Raw genomic sequence first — 13,642 nt, 5'->3', positions numbered from 1 at the left:
TCATGATCAACCCATCGCCGCCCCACTACAGTCTCCTCTCAGTATGAGAAGGGTTTGGCCACAGTCCATCACACTGGCCAAGGTTGGCAGACTTGATACACCTTTGAGAGTTTTGTGGAGAACTCTCAGACATGGCTTTCTCACGATGTTTTCCTTCACTGTTAAAACAAGTGATATTTTTAATTGCTTAAAAGTAAAACGCATATAACTCCGAAAAGTTAGAGGTGCATGCCCATAATCGAACCCCCGACCGTTCTGATTATTATTATTATTACTAAATTCTGTATCTGTAATACACGGCGATATTTATATCGATTGTAAGACTCATAATCATCATCATCATCATCATCATTACAATCAACCCATTGCATCGCCTGCTTACAACACAGCACGGGTCTCCTCTTTGTATGAAAAGGGTTTGACAATAGTCCACCATGTTGGCCAAGTATGGATTGGCAGACTTCACACCTTTGAGAACATTATGGAGAACGCTCAGGCATTTTTAGACTTGGTTGTGTTTATTTTAGCGGAATTCGGCAGCTTAGACTGGTCACCTGATGAATCCAAAATTGTGTATGTCGCTGAAAAGAAAATTAAAAAGTCCGAACCATTCATCAAAAGAAAACCTGCAGAAGACAAAAATGTTGATCCTGATAATAAACATATACCGGTAAGATTATTATTGAAATCTATTCTTATCTAGAGCCTCGATAGCTCAACGGTTAAAGGAGTGGACTGAAAACCGAAAGGTCGCCGGTTCAAATCCCACCCGGTGCACTATTGTCGTACCTACTCCTAGCACAAGCTTTACGCTTATTTGAAGGGGAAAGGGTAATACTAGTCAGCAATTAACTTGGCTACTCTATATATGTATATAAAAGGTAAAGGTGACTGACTGACTGACTGACTGACTGATCTATCAACGCACAGCTCAAACTACTGGACAGATCGGGCTGAAATTTGGCATGCAGATAGCTTTTATGACACAGGCATCTGCTAAGAAAGGATTTTTGAAAATTTAACCCCTAAGGGGGTGAAATAGCGGTTTGAAATTTGTGTAGTCCACGCGGACGAAGTCGCGAGCATAAGCTAGTATTCTTTAAAAAATAAAAAATAAACTAAATAAAAATATACACAAATCTCCAAAGTTCAATATCTAGTATCCCGTGGGAGCTCTTTGATTTATTGGGATAATAATAATAAGCCTATGCCACTCTGCAGGTCTTTATAACTATAGCCATGCAAAAATCACGTCAATCTGTTGTTCCATTGTGACGTGGTTGAATGTCAAACTAATAAACCAACAAACAAACACAGTTTCGTAATTATCATATTATGTGTAGTGATGTAGGAATCATATTATGTGTAGTGATGTAGGAATCATATTATGTGTAGTGATGTAGGAATCATATTATGTGTAGAGATGATGTAGAAATACTCGTTTTCATCATACCTATTGGAATAACGAAAATTGGCATTAGGGGATATCGGGAACAATATTCTATTTAGTTCTCATGGGAGGCTGAACTTGCTCTTTTCTGCCCCCCCGATTGTGTAAGAAAAACGTATTCATCGTTATCGTAATCGTCAAAAAATTCTGCCCTTTGATTGGTTGATTCGCTGTTTACATTTCTTTACAGCCAATCAAAGGGCTGAATTTGTTGACGATTACGATAACGATGAATACGTTTTTCTTACACAATTGGGGTGCTGATTGATCTGCGTTCGTGCTTTAGTATATTTTGTATTGTTTTTTTCTCATAGGTAGTGATGAAAAATAGTGTCACTTGGGGCAAAAATTTGTTCTCAGGCGGCGTATATTGAATTTCTCGCTACTTTCAGGATTCTACTTTAGAATCCTTCGCTTCGCTCTGTAACTAAAAAGTAACTAACTAAACTAAATAACGCCCTAGTGGAACAAAGTATCACTTTGGCCCCTTGTAACACAAATAACTATTTCCAGGGGCAAGAGCACATACACAGAGACGACTGGGGAGAACAGTTGACGGGGAAGATAGAGACAGTGGTGGTGGTGTGCAAACTCGCTGACGAAACGTTCACTGTCTATGACACCGTGCCTGGGTGTCCGGGACAGGTATACGCGACACGCGACAGGTCGAAATGTAAATCAGAGAGGGAACGCCCAGCACACCCGCACAGCCCCCGCGCTAACCCGGTGCGGGTGACGCCTCATACCCCGATTGCCATCTCGACCTGTCGCGGAGTAATAGCTAATTCGTGTTTTACTTTGTCCTTTTATTTTATTGGATTCCATTTTCACGATTTTGGAGGTGCTGATTACGAAAAATAATAAAATTGTCCTTACACCAACTTCTTAAGATTTAATATTATGTCTAAAAATGTTTGTCATAGAGTACCGACAAATGGCGGTATAACCATTCAAACTGGCTAGACTGGATAAAAGGCACATGCCGGTATCGGGCAGCAGCGACACCGGTGCGACCAGGCTAGGCCTGCGATGACCAACACGCCCGCCCAGCGCGGTCATTACGGGCAAACCCTTGTACAGGAGGTAACACAAGGCCAAGGCCCCTAGTCCCCGGCGGCCTCGCTTTTCCTGTCATAGTATATATGCATAATACATATATAGATAGTCATACTGACAAAAAAATCGACTCTTTTCTTCTATGTAAACAATAACTAATTTATCAATTTTTGGCCGGTAAAAATGTCTTTTAATCCATACTTTTTTCTAGGTACGATTTTCTCCGAGCGGCGACAGTATAATAGGAATAACGTGGGAGGCAAAAATGTTGGGACGTCTAGGGCTCATCTACTGTACCAATCGTCCATCGTTTGTGTTTTGCCTCACCCTGACTGGAACATTCAGTAAGTTTCCAACATGATTTTTGAGTTTTTAAAGATGACATATAAGATCAATAACAGTTGTTTATGTTGCAAGTGCGTAAAGTAGATAATTTATATGAAGGCGCTTATTTTATAGTCTTTAGTAGTAAGTTCAATGAAGACTTTAAAAATCTGTTTACTTACAATATTATCTAAATATATAAAAGGAAAAGGTGACTGACTGACTGACTGATCTATCAACGCACAGCTCAAACTACTAGACGTATCGGGCTGAAATTTGGCATGCAGATAGCTATTATGACGTAGGCATCCGCTAAGAAAGGATTTTTGAAAATTCAACCCCTAACGTGTGAAATAGGGGTTTGAAATTTGTGTAGTCCACGCGGACGAAGTCGCGAGCATAAGCTAGTGATACTATAAAATACTTTTATAACAGATGGCGCAATTTAAATAGCTGTTCTGTTGACCACAAAAATTTTACCGCACATGTGCGATAATAAAATATTACGCACGGTCCTTGTACGTACTACTGTTCGATAAGCACTGCGTGACTTAAACCTGCACTTAAGAAACTCTAATCCATTCTTATGTAGTGCATTTCTTACCCCATGCAGTACTTAAGTCAGATAAGCATTATGCGGGTTTAGGTCGTATGAATTACTTAATTCACGCATACTATAATTTACTTTTATGTATGGGTACACACGTGTGATAATAGTATACTTTACTGTTACTATTATGAGCAAATTTAGAAAAATGCAATTTTATTGTAGTAACTGTGAGCAGTGGGAACAAAGCGGTCCGTTCCCCTCGCATCGCTCCGAACGGTGACTTGTTCTGGCTGCAGAGGGAAGCGCATGGACCGCATCACGCGTGCCATCAACTCGTCAGACTCGCTTCGGATGACGTGAGCAATAATATTATCTACATATATAAAAGGAAAATGTGACTGACTGACTGACTGACTGACTGATCTATCAACGCACAGCTGAAATTACTAAAACGGATTGGGATATTATGACGTAGGCATCCGCTAAGAAAGGATTATTAAAAGTTCAACCCCTAAGGGGGTGAAATAGGGGTTTGAAATTTGTGTAGTCCACGCGGACGAAGTCGCGAGCATAAGCTAGTTTATATTAAAACTAGACGATGCCCGCGACTTCCTTTCCCCGGGATGTAAGCTAACTCTGTACCAAATTTCATCGAAATCGGTTAAACTAGTTAGTTAATTCCAACATCAATGGGTTAAACTGTTGGGTCGTGAGAGGCTGACAGACAGACACACTTTCGCATTTATAATATTAGCATGGATAGATGATGATATAAGGGATAGGAACAACATTCCTTCGCATCGCTGCGAATGGCGAATCGATAACTGAGCAATAGCGTATTCGAAGCAGTGATGTATTCTAGCAAGCAATGGCGTTGATCGTTCCCCTCGCATTGCCTTATGGAGCGAGGGGAAGGCCATGAAAGCCTATAGGCCAATTTTCCAATCGAACAATCTGTTTCTTGTTATAATATTTTGTTAGTAAAAAAGATAACTTTAGAGCCTCAATAGCTCAACCGGTATAGGAGTGGACTGAAAACCGAGAGGTCGACGGTTCAAACCCCGCCCGTTGCACTATTCTCGTACCTACTCCTAGCACAAGCCTGACGCTTAATTGGAGAGGAAAGGGGAATATTAGTCATTTAACATGACTAAAATTCTTTAAAAAAAAAAAAAAAAAAAAACTGCTGTGAAGTAAGCAGCCTCTTACTTTTAAAACTTTACTTTTACTTTTTGAAATATTATTTCAGATAAAAAATCTACTAGGCTCAGAAGACGGCTTCGATCACAAAGTGTCAGTAGTAATAGACATAGTGAAGACAGAACAGGAAATAAGCAACGGTGTATTCTACGGCATCTACTGTCAGAGCTTACCGGCTAAGTGCTTTAGCGCTGACAGCAAGCGGCTGGTATTCAGCACTCAACAGCAGACTGAAATTAGGAGCTATGTTGTTGATATTGGTAAATAAATAAATAAAATAGCCTTTATTCTAATACGTTACAAATAATAAAATTTAAACAATCTTACATTTCATTTCCCTTATTCCATTAGCAATCAAACAATAATAATAATAATCATTCATATTTTAAGTATAGTTTTATTCTTTTTTTCCTTCATAAAGTTGTCGTTTAAACATAAAATATAAATTAATATTAGTTAATTACGCAAATTACGAGTCAGATACAATGATTTGATATTGGTAAGCACTAGTCTATTCTACGCAGTGGCGTATTCTAAGCAACAGTATAGCTTGAGCGGTGGTGTATTCTTAGCAGTATTGTATTCTAAATGCTAATGTATTTATTCTAAGTGATAAGCAATAACTGAGCAATGGTGTATTCTAAGTAGTGATGTATTTTCAGCCTGATCTGTCATATATACAAAATAATATCATATGAAAGCCGTGTAAAATAATAATTAAAGATGCTTGAATGATGAAAGATGAAAGATGAATGCTTTTATATATTTTTTAAATATTGTTGGTAATTTTTAGAGAGTGGCAGGATAGTGGACATATCGAACAACAAGAAAACTTCGGGATCGACAACAGTTCTAAACGTACAGGCTGATACCATCCTAGCTACCTTCTCCAGCATGACCACGCCTGGACAGGTGAATATTATTCATAATAAAAGTTATTTGTATCGACTGCTTACCTTTTACCCTTTCATAACTAACATTTATGCCTTTTACATTTAACGCCTTTGCATGCTACAGCTATTAGATTAATATCATGTATTGTGTTTTTTCAATGTTTACTTTGTGTTGTGTGCAATAAAGTGTAAATAAATAAATAAAAATTTATACAAAGGTTGCCTGATAGAGATTGTTCTGAGCAATAAGGCCGCCTTTGCATACAATCGTTTTTTAGTTTTTAGCTTCTTTGTTTTTTTGTCATGTTTATCTAATATTTTGTGTGCAATAAAGTATTTCTATCTATCTATCTATTTATACTTAAGTAGTCGGCCTAAAAACAGCCGATCTGTTTGGTCATTGGCCACATACTAGCGGCAAGTATCAAGCCGTGCCATCTTAGCATTTTAAATAAAGGCATTAATTACCACACTTGTGCGATAATAAAATATTATTTCAACGAAGACCTTGACTTAGATTTGTTTGTTTTTCAGTTATTCGTAGCAAAACTACCTAACGTTGATAAGGAAAGTACGATTGAATGGGTGCGAGTTAGCTCCCCCAGCGAAGTGCCGAGTACAGTGGCCAACGCCAAACTGCAGTACATGGCTTTGAAACAAGACACGCAGGACAGCGTATGTACGTATGCTTATGCACTCACCCACCCATTCACTCACAAACCACACTCTCATTCACTACACTCACTCATTCACTCACTCACTCACTCACTCAATCACTCACTCACTCACTCACTCACTCACTCACTCACTCATTCACCACACTCACTCACTCACCCACAGATCAAATCAAAAATAAGCTTCTCAGCTAATCGATACACAAAAAAGCCTTGTCCTAACTAACTGGCCATTAACGCACAGTCTAAACTGCTGGGGTTGGAAACTTTAAATATTGACAGTGGTTTCTTTTATGGCTTAGGCATTCACTAAGAAAGGATTTTTGGAAATTCCACCATTTCTCCGATTTTCACAAATTCTTCTCGAGCGAAGCTGGGGCGGGTCAGCTAGTTGAAGTATATTATAATATTTTTAGCAACATTTACGGCGATATACTTCGGTCCGGACGAAGGGAAGGTTTACCCCCTAGTGGTGTGGCCACACGGCGGACCGCATTCTGCTTTCTCAAATTCCTATTCCCTGGAGGCTGCCTTCTTCAATATGATTGGTGAGTTGGAACCCAGTTTGAACTCTATTTGAATAAGTAATTTCAATTTTTCAATTTCAATTTTCATTTATTGCATTTCCATAACTCATTACATCATATTAAGCATGTACAAAGTATTATGGATACCCAGTTTGGGTGTCGCAATTTGGTCCTTAGACCTTGGTAGGGAGACCGATATTATTATTTATTTTTATGTTCGTCGTTTAGGAAATCATTTACGGCATAGTAGCCCTTTTCTAATAAAAAGTTTTTTAATATTTTGTTGAGTTTATTTTCATTGTTTATGTTACGAATTTTGTCTGGTAAATTATTATATATCTGTATAGTATTAAGTTTATTTTAGAATACATTGTTATGTACTTTAAGAGAACAGCTATTTCGAAAATTTTCAACAATGGCGGCCGTTATATCAAACGCGCAGGAATTTTTGAATGTCATTTAGCAACTAATTTTTTTTATCTATGGTAATAAATACTTGGTACTTTGAAACACCTCGATATAAGATGGGGACTTCAAAACAGTTGGTCTACTTGACGGTCATTTTACCGCACTAGTGCGATAATAAAGTTGTAGGCTTCGCTTATGTTTCGGAATAAAAGTCTACTTACCTAATTATTGTTTTGATAGCAGCATAATAAGGGTCACTTTATGATCTTTGTTGAAAAAAAGTTACTATGATTGAATAGTTTGTTTTGATTTTGTTTCGTTTTCTTTATGTAAATCGATTTAATAAGTGTAATATTGATTTTAAAATGCTATTTTTTCGATGCTAAGTGTCCATTATGTTTTTTTAGAATTATGAAAATTTATATAAAGAGAACCCAAGTCATGTTAATGCCTTAACTTTTTTGTTTGTTGATTAACCATAATTTCTGAGCACTTGTATTTAACATTGTAACATTTCACAACATCCTGTATTTAACCTTTTAATCGGCAAATATTTACGTACATATAACTAGTATTAACTCCCCCTAGCTTATTCAGTATAATTATATACTAAATATTGAAATTTATTGCTTAGAAATAGAATTTCATCCAAAACAAAATTTATCGATGTGTGTGTGTGTTTACATGCGAGTTTCATTCACTTTATATGCCCATCTCTAAAGTTAATGCGCACGCGCATGAATCGTGCTTTTCAGTTTATATCTATAAACTCACATTCCATTCTGCTATGATAGAAGAGGCTTTTGGCAACAAGCTACGGTACAAAAAATCGTTCAAGTGCGAGTAGGATTGCACATGAAAGGTTCTGTACCATCGTAAAAAATAACACATTTTAATTTTTTTAAATTTCCGTGGCAGCCATTTTGAAATTTTTATTATTTGTTGTTATAGCGGCAACAGAAATACATTTTCTATGAAAATTTCAACTCTCTACCTATTCAATACATGAGATTCGGCTCGCTGACAGACAGATAAACAGTGGAGGCTTAGTAATAGAGTCCCGTTGGCACCTTTCGGGTACGGAACCCTGAAAAGCAACTTTTACAATTCCAGGATTCGCATGGCTGACGCAGACGGCTGTAAACTCGCCACACAGAAAGCTTTAGACCTGTTTCCTGTGATAAGAGACTACTTCTACAGGGTGTAACCAGAACGCTAACAAAAACTTAGCGTTATTGTTATACTACCTAAACACAATCCTATTGGATTGTGTTTATATACCAATAACCATTTGTCTCAATTTGTAGTTTTAGTGATTTAGTATTTTTCAAACCCGCAAATGTATAGCGTGAAAAACTTGGTCAATGTCCCGCCTACGACGCGGCATTGACTCCGAGTGGCCTACTTACGCAACGTTCGTTGATCTCTAGCGTCAGTCAGATGTTTTATTTGCCTGATTCCAGGATTCGCATGCCTAACTCTCATGCCTAACTCATGATAAACTACCGCGGCTCCTCAGGCAAGGGAGACTCTTCCCTATTCTACCTCCCCAGTCGCGTCGGCACGGCTGACGTAGACGACTGTAAACTCGCAACACAGAAGGCTTTAGACCTGTTTCCCATAGATGACAAAAGATTACTTCTATATGGGGGTTCTCATGGCGGCTTCTTGGTGTGCCACATTTTAATGCACATTTTGAATTTCATACTGTTCTGGGCATGTTGGCTAGAAAATTTAGTCGCGTTTCAGTTTATATTCATCAAACTACCCTTTCGCGGTGATAGAAGAGCTATGGGACATAAAAAGCAACTTTTACAATTCCAGGATTCGCATGCCTCATGATAAACTACCGGGGCTCCTCAGGCACGGGAGATTCCTCGCTATTCTACCTCCCCAGTCGCGTCGGCACGGCTGACGTAGACGACTGTAAACTCGCCACTCAGAAGGCTTTAGACCAGTTTCCCATAGATGACAAGAGATTACTTCTATATGGGGGTTCTCATGGCGGCTTCTTGGTGTGCCACTTGAGTGGGGTGTACCCTGAGCTGTACGCTGTGACGGTAGCGAGGAATCCTGTTATCGACTTGGCGTCTATGTCCAATACAAGCGATATTGCTGACTGGTGAGTTTTTTTTTTTTTTTGTAATGCGAGCAAACGAGCAGACGGGTCACCTGATGTTAAGTGATTACCGCCGCCCATGAACATTTGCAGCACCAGAGGAACCGCCGATGCGTTGCCGGCCTTTTAGGAATTTGTTGTTACTGAAATGTAACATTGTACTTAGTTTTGTATTGTTCTTTTGCTTGTATATATATATCTTTTGAAATTTTTCTGTTTGCATTGTTTGCTTAATGTCTTCAATCAGTAGCGGCATGCTTGTGTGCTTGGATGGATAATTTCTGATATCAATCTAAACTAATATTATAAATAGGTAAAGTTTGTAAGATTCTTTGTAGGGGGTAATCTCTGAAACTACTGAATCGAATTTGTAAATTCTTTTACCAGTGGAAAGCTACATTATTCCCGAGTGACATAGGCTATATTTTATTTCAAAAGGTCTCTACGAAAATTGTAATTGAAACCCGTGCGAAGCCGAAGCGGGTCGCTAGTTCTTAATATAGTTTAAAATAAATGTTTCGCAGCTTACTAAATTGCTGCTTGCTCAGACTATGTAATTTTTTGATCATACATTTTACTGGATGCGAAATTTGAAAATCTTCTTAATCTAACGGGTTAACTGTCGACTGTACGTATCCTTTCATAATTCTAATTCAATTATTACGAGTATCTATAATAGTAAGGAAAAGCTGACTGACTGACTGATCTATCAACGCACAGTTCATACTACTGTACGGATGGGGCTGAAATTTGGCATGCAGATAGCTATTATGACGGAGATATCCGCTAAGAAAGATTTTTTAAGAACCACCAAAGGGGTAAAATAGGGGTTTGAAATTTGTGTAGTCCACGCGGACGAAGTCGCGGTAATTAGCCACTTTTAGATAAATTCATAATGGACACTTAGCATTTATTTCAACAATGCACCATTAAGGCCGGGTATCCACCTAAGCGGAGCGGAGAGGAGATGTGTACAGTAAACCAATCCGATTTTTAAAAGATGACGTGATAATTTTTTTACGTCATCTATTTTGAATTTGATTGGTCGATTTAACGCATCTCCTCTCCTCTCCGCTTAGGTAGATACCGGGCCTTATGCTCCTGAAAATGTCCTTCAGGATTTGCCTCAGCCCGTATAAATTATCGAGGCTCAACTGGCAACGGGGACGCAAACGTAAGATGCCTTATGGGTAACATAGGAAACTATGACGTGAACGATTGCCTTCTCACTCTAAAGACTCTGAAAGAGCAGAATATAGTATTGGAAGACCATTGCCTTTTGTACGGTGGGAGTTTTGGAGGTTATATTACTGCTCATTTGGCGGGCAGATACAGTGGACTGTTTCGAGGCATGGTTATGAGAAACCCTCTTATAGATTTAGTTAGTAAATCTAATTATGCCGATAACCCAGATGGGTAAGTTGATTATTGTGTGGCTGAATTCGCAATTTAGTAACGTATACACTGGCGTCGATTCTGATAGTTTTCTCCAAACTAAGTTTAGAGTATTTGCATCTTTTTCATCTTCAATTTCTTAATATATTCCTTAAATAACTTTTAGAGTAAAAACTATACAAGGTAGGATATGGATACCCAGTTTGGGTGTAGCAAATTGGTCTGGAACGGTAGAACGTTTAATATTGCTAAAAAAGGCCGGAAAATTTATTTTAAACTAGATGATGCCCGCGACTGCGTGGATTTAAGTTTTTTGAAATCCCGTGGGAACTCTTCAATTTTCGGGGATAAAAAGTAGCCTATGTCCTTCCCCGGGATATAAGCTAACTCTGTACCAAATTTCATCAAAATCGGTTGAGTGGATGCGCCGTGAAAAGCTAGCAGATAGACAGACAGACACACTTTCGCATTTATAATATTAGTATGGAAGTATGGGATATGGATTTACGGTAAATTTTAGTGCACTCTATAATAGTGTTTGACAGTTCTAAATTAAATTGCATTTGTCTGTCCTTTTACATTGGTAAGAAAAAGATGTGAATATTCTAAAATTTAGTAGCGCTCACAATCGGTACCAGTGTGTCTTTAGACACGAAAGTCATGATGTTTTGGGACTAACTTAAGTTTGTGTGATGGAGGATGATGGAAGCTTTTGTAAATAATTGCAAAAGATTTTGCTTTTGAATTGCATGCATGGCTTTTTGTAAATATTTTTGCCTCATTTGTGTGCAATCCTGGGATAATGCCTCGGTAATCTCCAATAATATACGTCTTATAATCTGACTAGCTGATGCCCGTGATTTCGTCCGCGTGTATTTATTTAGGTTTTAAAATTCTGTGGGAACTCTTTTATTTTCCGGGAGTCTATGTCACTCTCCAGGTCTTTCATGCCAAAAGTCACGTCGATCCATTGCTCCGTTGCAGCGTTCAACGGAAAGATCAAAAACCAAACACACTTTCGCATTTATGATGTGGGTTGTGGGTACCCTTTGAATATATTGACACGTAAATGAAAATCTATAAAATTACTAGCTGATGCCCACGACTTAGGTCGCGTGGATTTAGATTTTCAAAATCACGTGGGAACTCGTTGATTTTCCGGGATAAAAAGTAGCCTATATCACTCTCCAGGTCTTTGACTATACCCGTGCAAAAAATCACGTCAATCCGTTGCTCCGTTGCGACGTGATTGAAGGACAAACCAACAAACAAACAAACACACTTTCACATTTATAGTAAGGGTACTGGTTTTAGTTGGTAACTCTACGATTTATTACAACACAGAAAAATCAGCCCAAGTTTAAAATTTTCTGAGACGAAATTAAAGTCAACAGCTTGGCAGTGTGGAAAATCCCGTTTCTAGGTGTGCCGTAGAAGCGGGCTGGCCTTTCACAGAAGAAGGTCCTTTAGAAGAAGATCAGCTGCTAACATTGCGAAGAGTTTCACCCATCACCCACGTCCAGAATGTTCTGATCCCCACAGCACTGATGTTGGGGTCGAAGGACAAACGCGTCCCTCACTACCAGGGCTTGGAGTATGCGAGGAGGTTAAAGGCCAACGGAGTTAAAGTGGCGTAAGTATTTACCAGAGTGTTCTGTCCCCACAGTTCTGATGCTCGGGTCGAGAGACAAGCGCATTCTGCAGTACCAGGCTTGGAATATGTGAGTTTAAGAAGGCAAACGGCGTTAAGTAGCGTAGGTATTTTCCAGAATATCAACGCAGATTGGCAAACTTAACACACCTTTGACAACATTGTGGAAATTTCTCAGGCATGCATGTTTCCTCATGATGTTTTACTTCTTTATTCGAGGTCTATTGCTGGTTGGTAGTATAGATCCGTGGCGTTGGTAGGGTAATGAGTGAAAATCAGCGCTTTATGCTCTTGTGTACAAGCGACAAGGCATACAGCATAATGCTGGAACCTTTTTACGGGTTGTGCCACGTGACACAGTTTATTACGGCGCTTTTTCTGCTTAAGGTATTTTGACTTTAATGCTCAAATGTAGGAAGCGCCGGGATAACCAACCCTTATGTATAACGCGTAAAATTTAACTTTTTTAACTTTTTGCGTCAAATTTCTTGTCAAAAATACGATTTAAGTTCTTATTTTAAAGATGAACCGTACAGTAATTGACCCATAGACATAAAATGGCGCGTGAAGAGTCACTTTGTGCGGACTACATGTGATTTGTAGAAAATAAACCATTTTCTTTTATTCTTTCTATTGGCTTAAGTATAATATGGTTTCTTCCACAGCGTGTACATGTACGAAGACAACCACGCGCTGAGCAGCCTGCCCGTGGAGACGGACAACCTGCTGAACGCGGCGGACTGGCTCATCACGCACATCAAGCCCTAGCGCTGCAAGGAGCAGTGGGGCGCCTACTTGCGAGAGTTCGCGCTGCAACTGCTGCAAGAGTCCGTCGCCGATTGACGATAATACCTATCGTCATCACCATCACTAACCGATAGACGTTGTCAATGCTGGACGTAGGTCTCCTGTAGGAACTTCCACACGCCACGGTCGTCGATGTCGTCGTCGACCTAGTGGGGGGTCTGCCAACGCTGCGCTTTCCGGTGCGAGGTCGGCATTCTAGAAGCTTGGGACTCCAACGTCTATCGGTTTTTCGAACTATGTGCGCTTTCCATTGCCACTTCAGTTTCGGCACCCGCTGAGGCTAATACTAGTAAATTATGTGGACTTTTCAATGTCGATTAAGTAACGAGTGTTTGATTTGATAGCGGGGGCGGGGGGGGGGGGGGGGAGGGGAGGTCTAGGTTTAGGAATTGGTTAGGCGTACATGGAAGGCTACTTACATTAGGAGGCCTAAGCAGCTAAGTGCAATGTTCACTTAAATAGAATTATTTGTAAGAATATTGCATTACATTGCCACAGATTCCGTTGTCTTTCTCTAAACTAAATTTAGAGTATCTGCATCCTTTTCTTTTTAACAATGCTAAAAAGGGACAGAACATGAACTTTACA

The 13,642-nt window shown here is 39.2% G+C and overlaps 1 protein-coding gene across 7 annotated transcripts in view; it reads left to right on the top strand.

The window, feature by feature from the left end:
* LOC117987430 (acylamino-acid-releasing enzyme-like) overlaps window positions 1-13,642 on the top strand; it is a 25,647-nt gene extending 12,005 nt beyond the window's left edge. For 4 of the 7 annotated variants that reach the window (XM_069502769.1, XM_069502770.1, XM_034974439.2 and 1 more), the window contains exons 5-15: window positions 528-670; window positions 1,964-2,095; window positions 2,718-2,850; window positions 3,603-3,736; window positions 4,630-4,840; window positions 5,374-5,492; window positions 6,008-6,152; window positions 6,564-6,695; window positions 8,907-9,204; window positions 12,020-12,229; window positions 12,913-13,642. In XM_069502769.1, coding sequence (XP_069358870.1) covers window positions 528-670; window positions 1,964-2,095; window positions 2,718-2,850; window positions 3,603-3,736; window positions 4,630-4,840; window positions 5,374-5,492; window positions 6,008-6,152; window positions 6,564-6,695; window positions 8,907-9,204; window positions 12,020-12,229; window positions 12,913-13,015 — 1,760 coding nt within the window. In that variant the 3' untranslated portion in view covers window positions 13,016-13,642. Of the gene's footprint in view, window positions 1-527; window positions 671-1,963; window positions 2,096-2,717; window positions 2,851-3,602; window positions 3,737-4,629; window positions 4,841-5,373; window positions 5,493-6,007; window positions 6,153-6,563; window positions 6,696-8,906; window positions 9,205-10,319; window positions 10,618-12,019; window positions 12,230-12,912 lie in introns of those variants that run through there. The other 3 variants (XR_011237487.1, XM_034974440.2, XM_069502771.1) reach the window with 3 other exon arrangements.

The sequence above is a fragment of the Maniola hyperantus genome, chromosome 13 (genome assembly GCF_902806685.2).
Source record: "Maniola hyperantus chromosome 13, iAphHyp1.2, whole genome shotgun sequence".
NCBI classification, from domain to species: Eukaryota; Metazoa; Arthropoda; class Insecta; order Lepidoptera; family Nymphalidae; genus Maniola; species Maniola hyperantus.
This window is presented reverse-complemented; position numbering and strand designations above follow the sequence as displayed.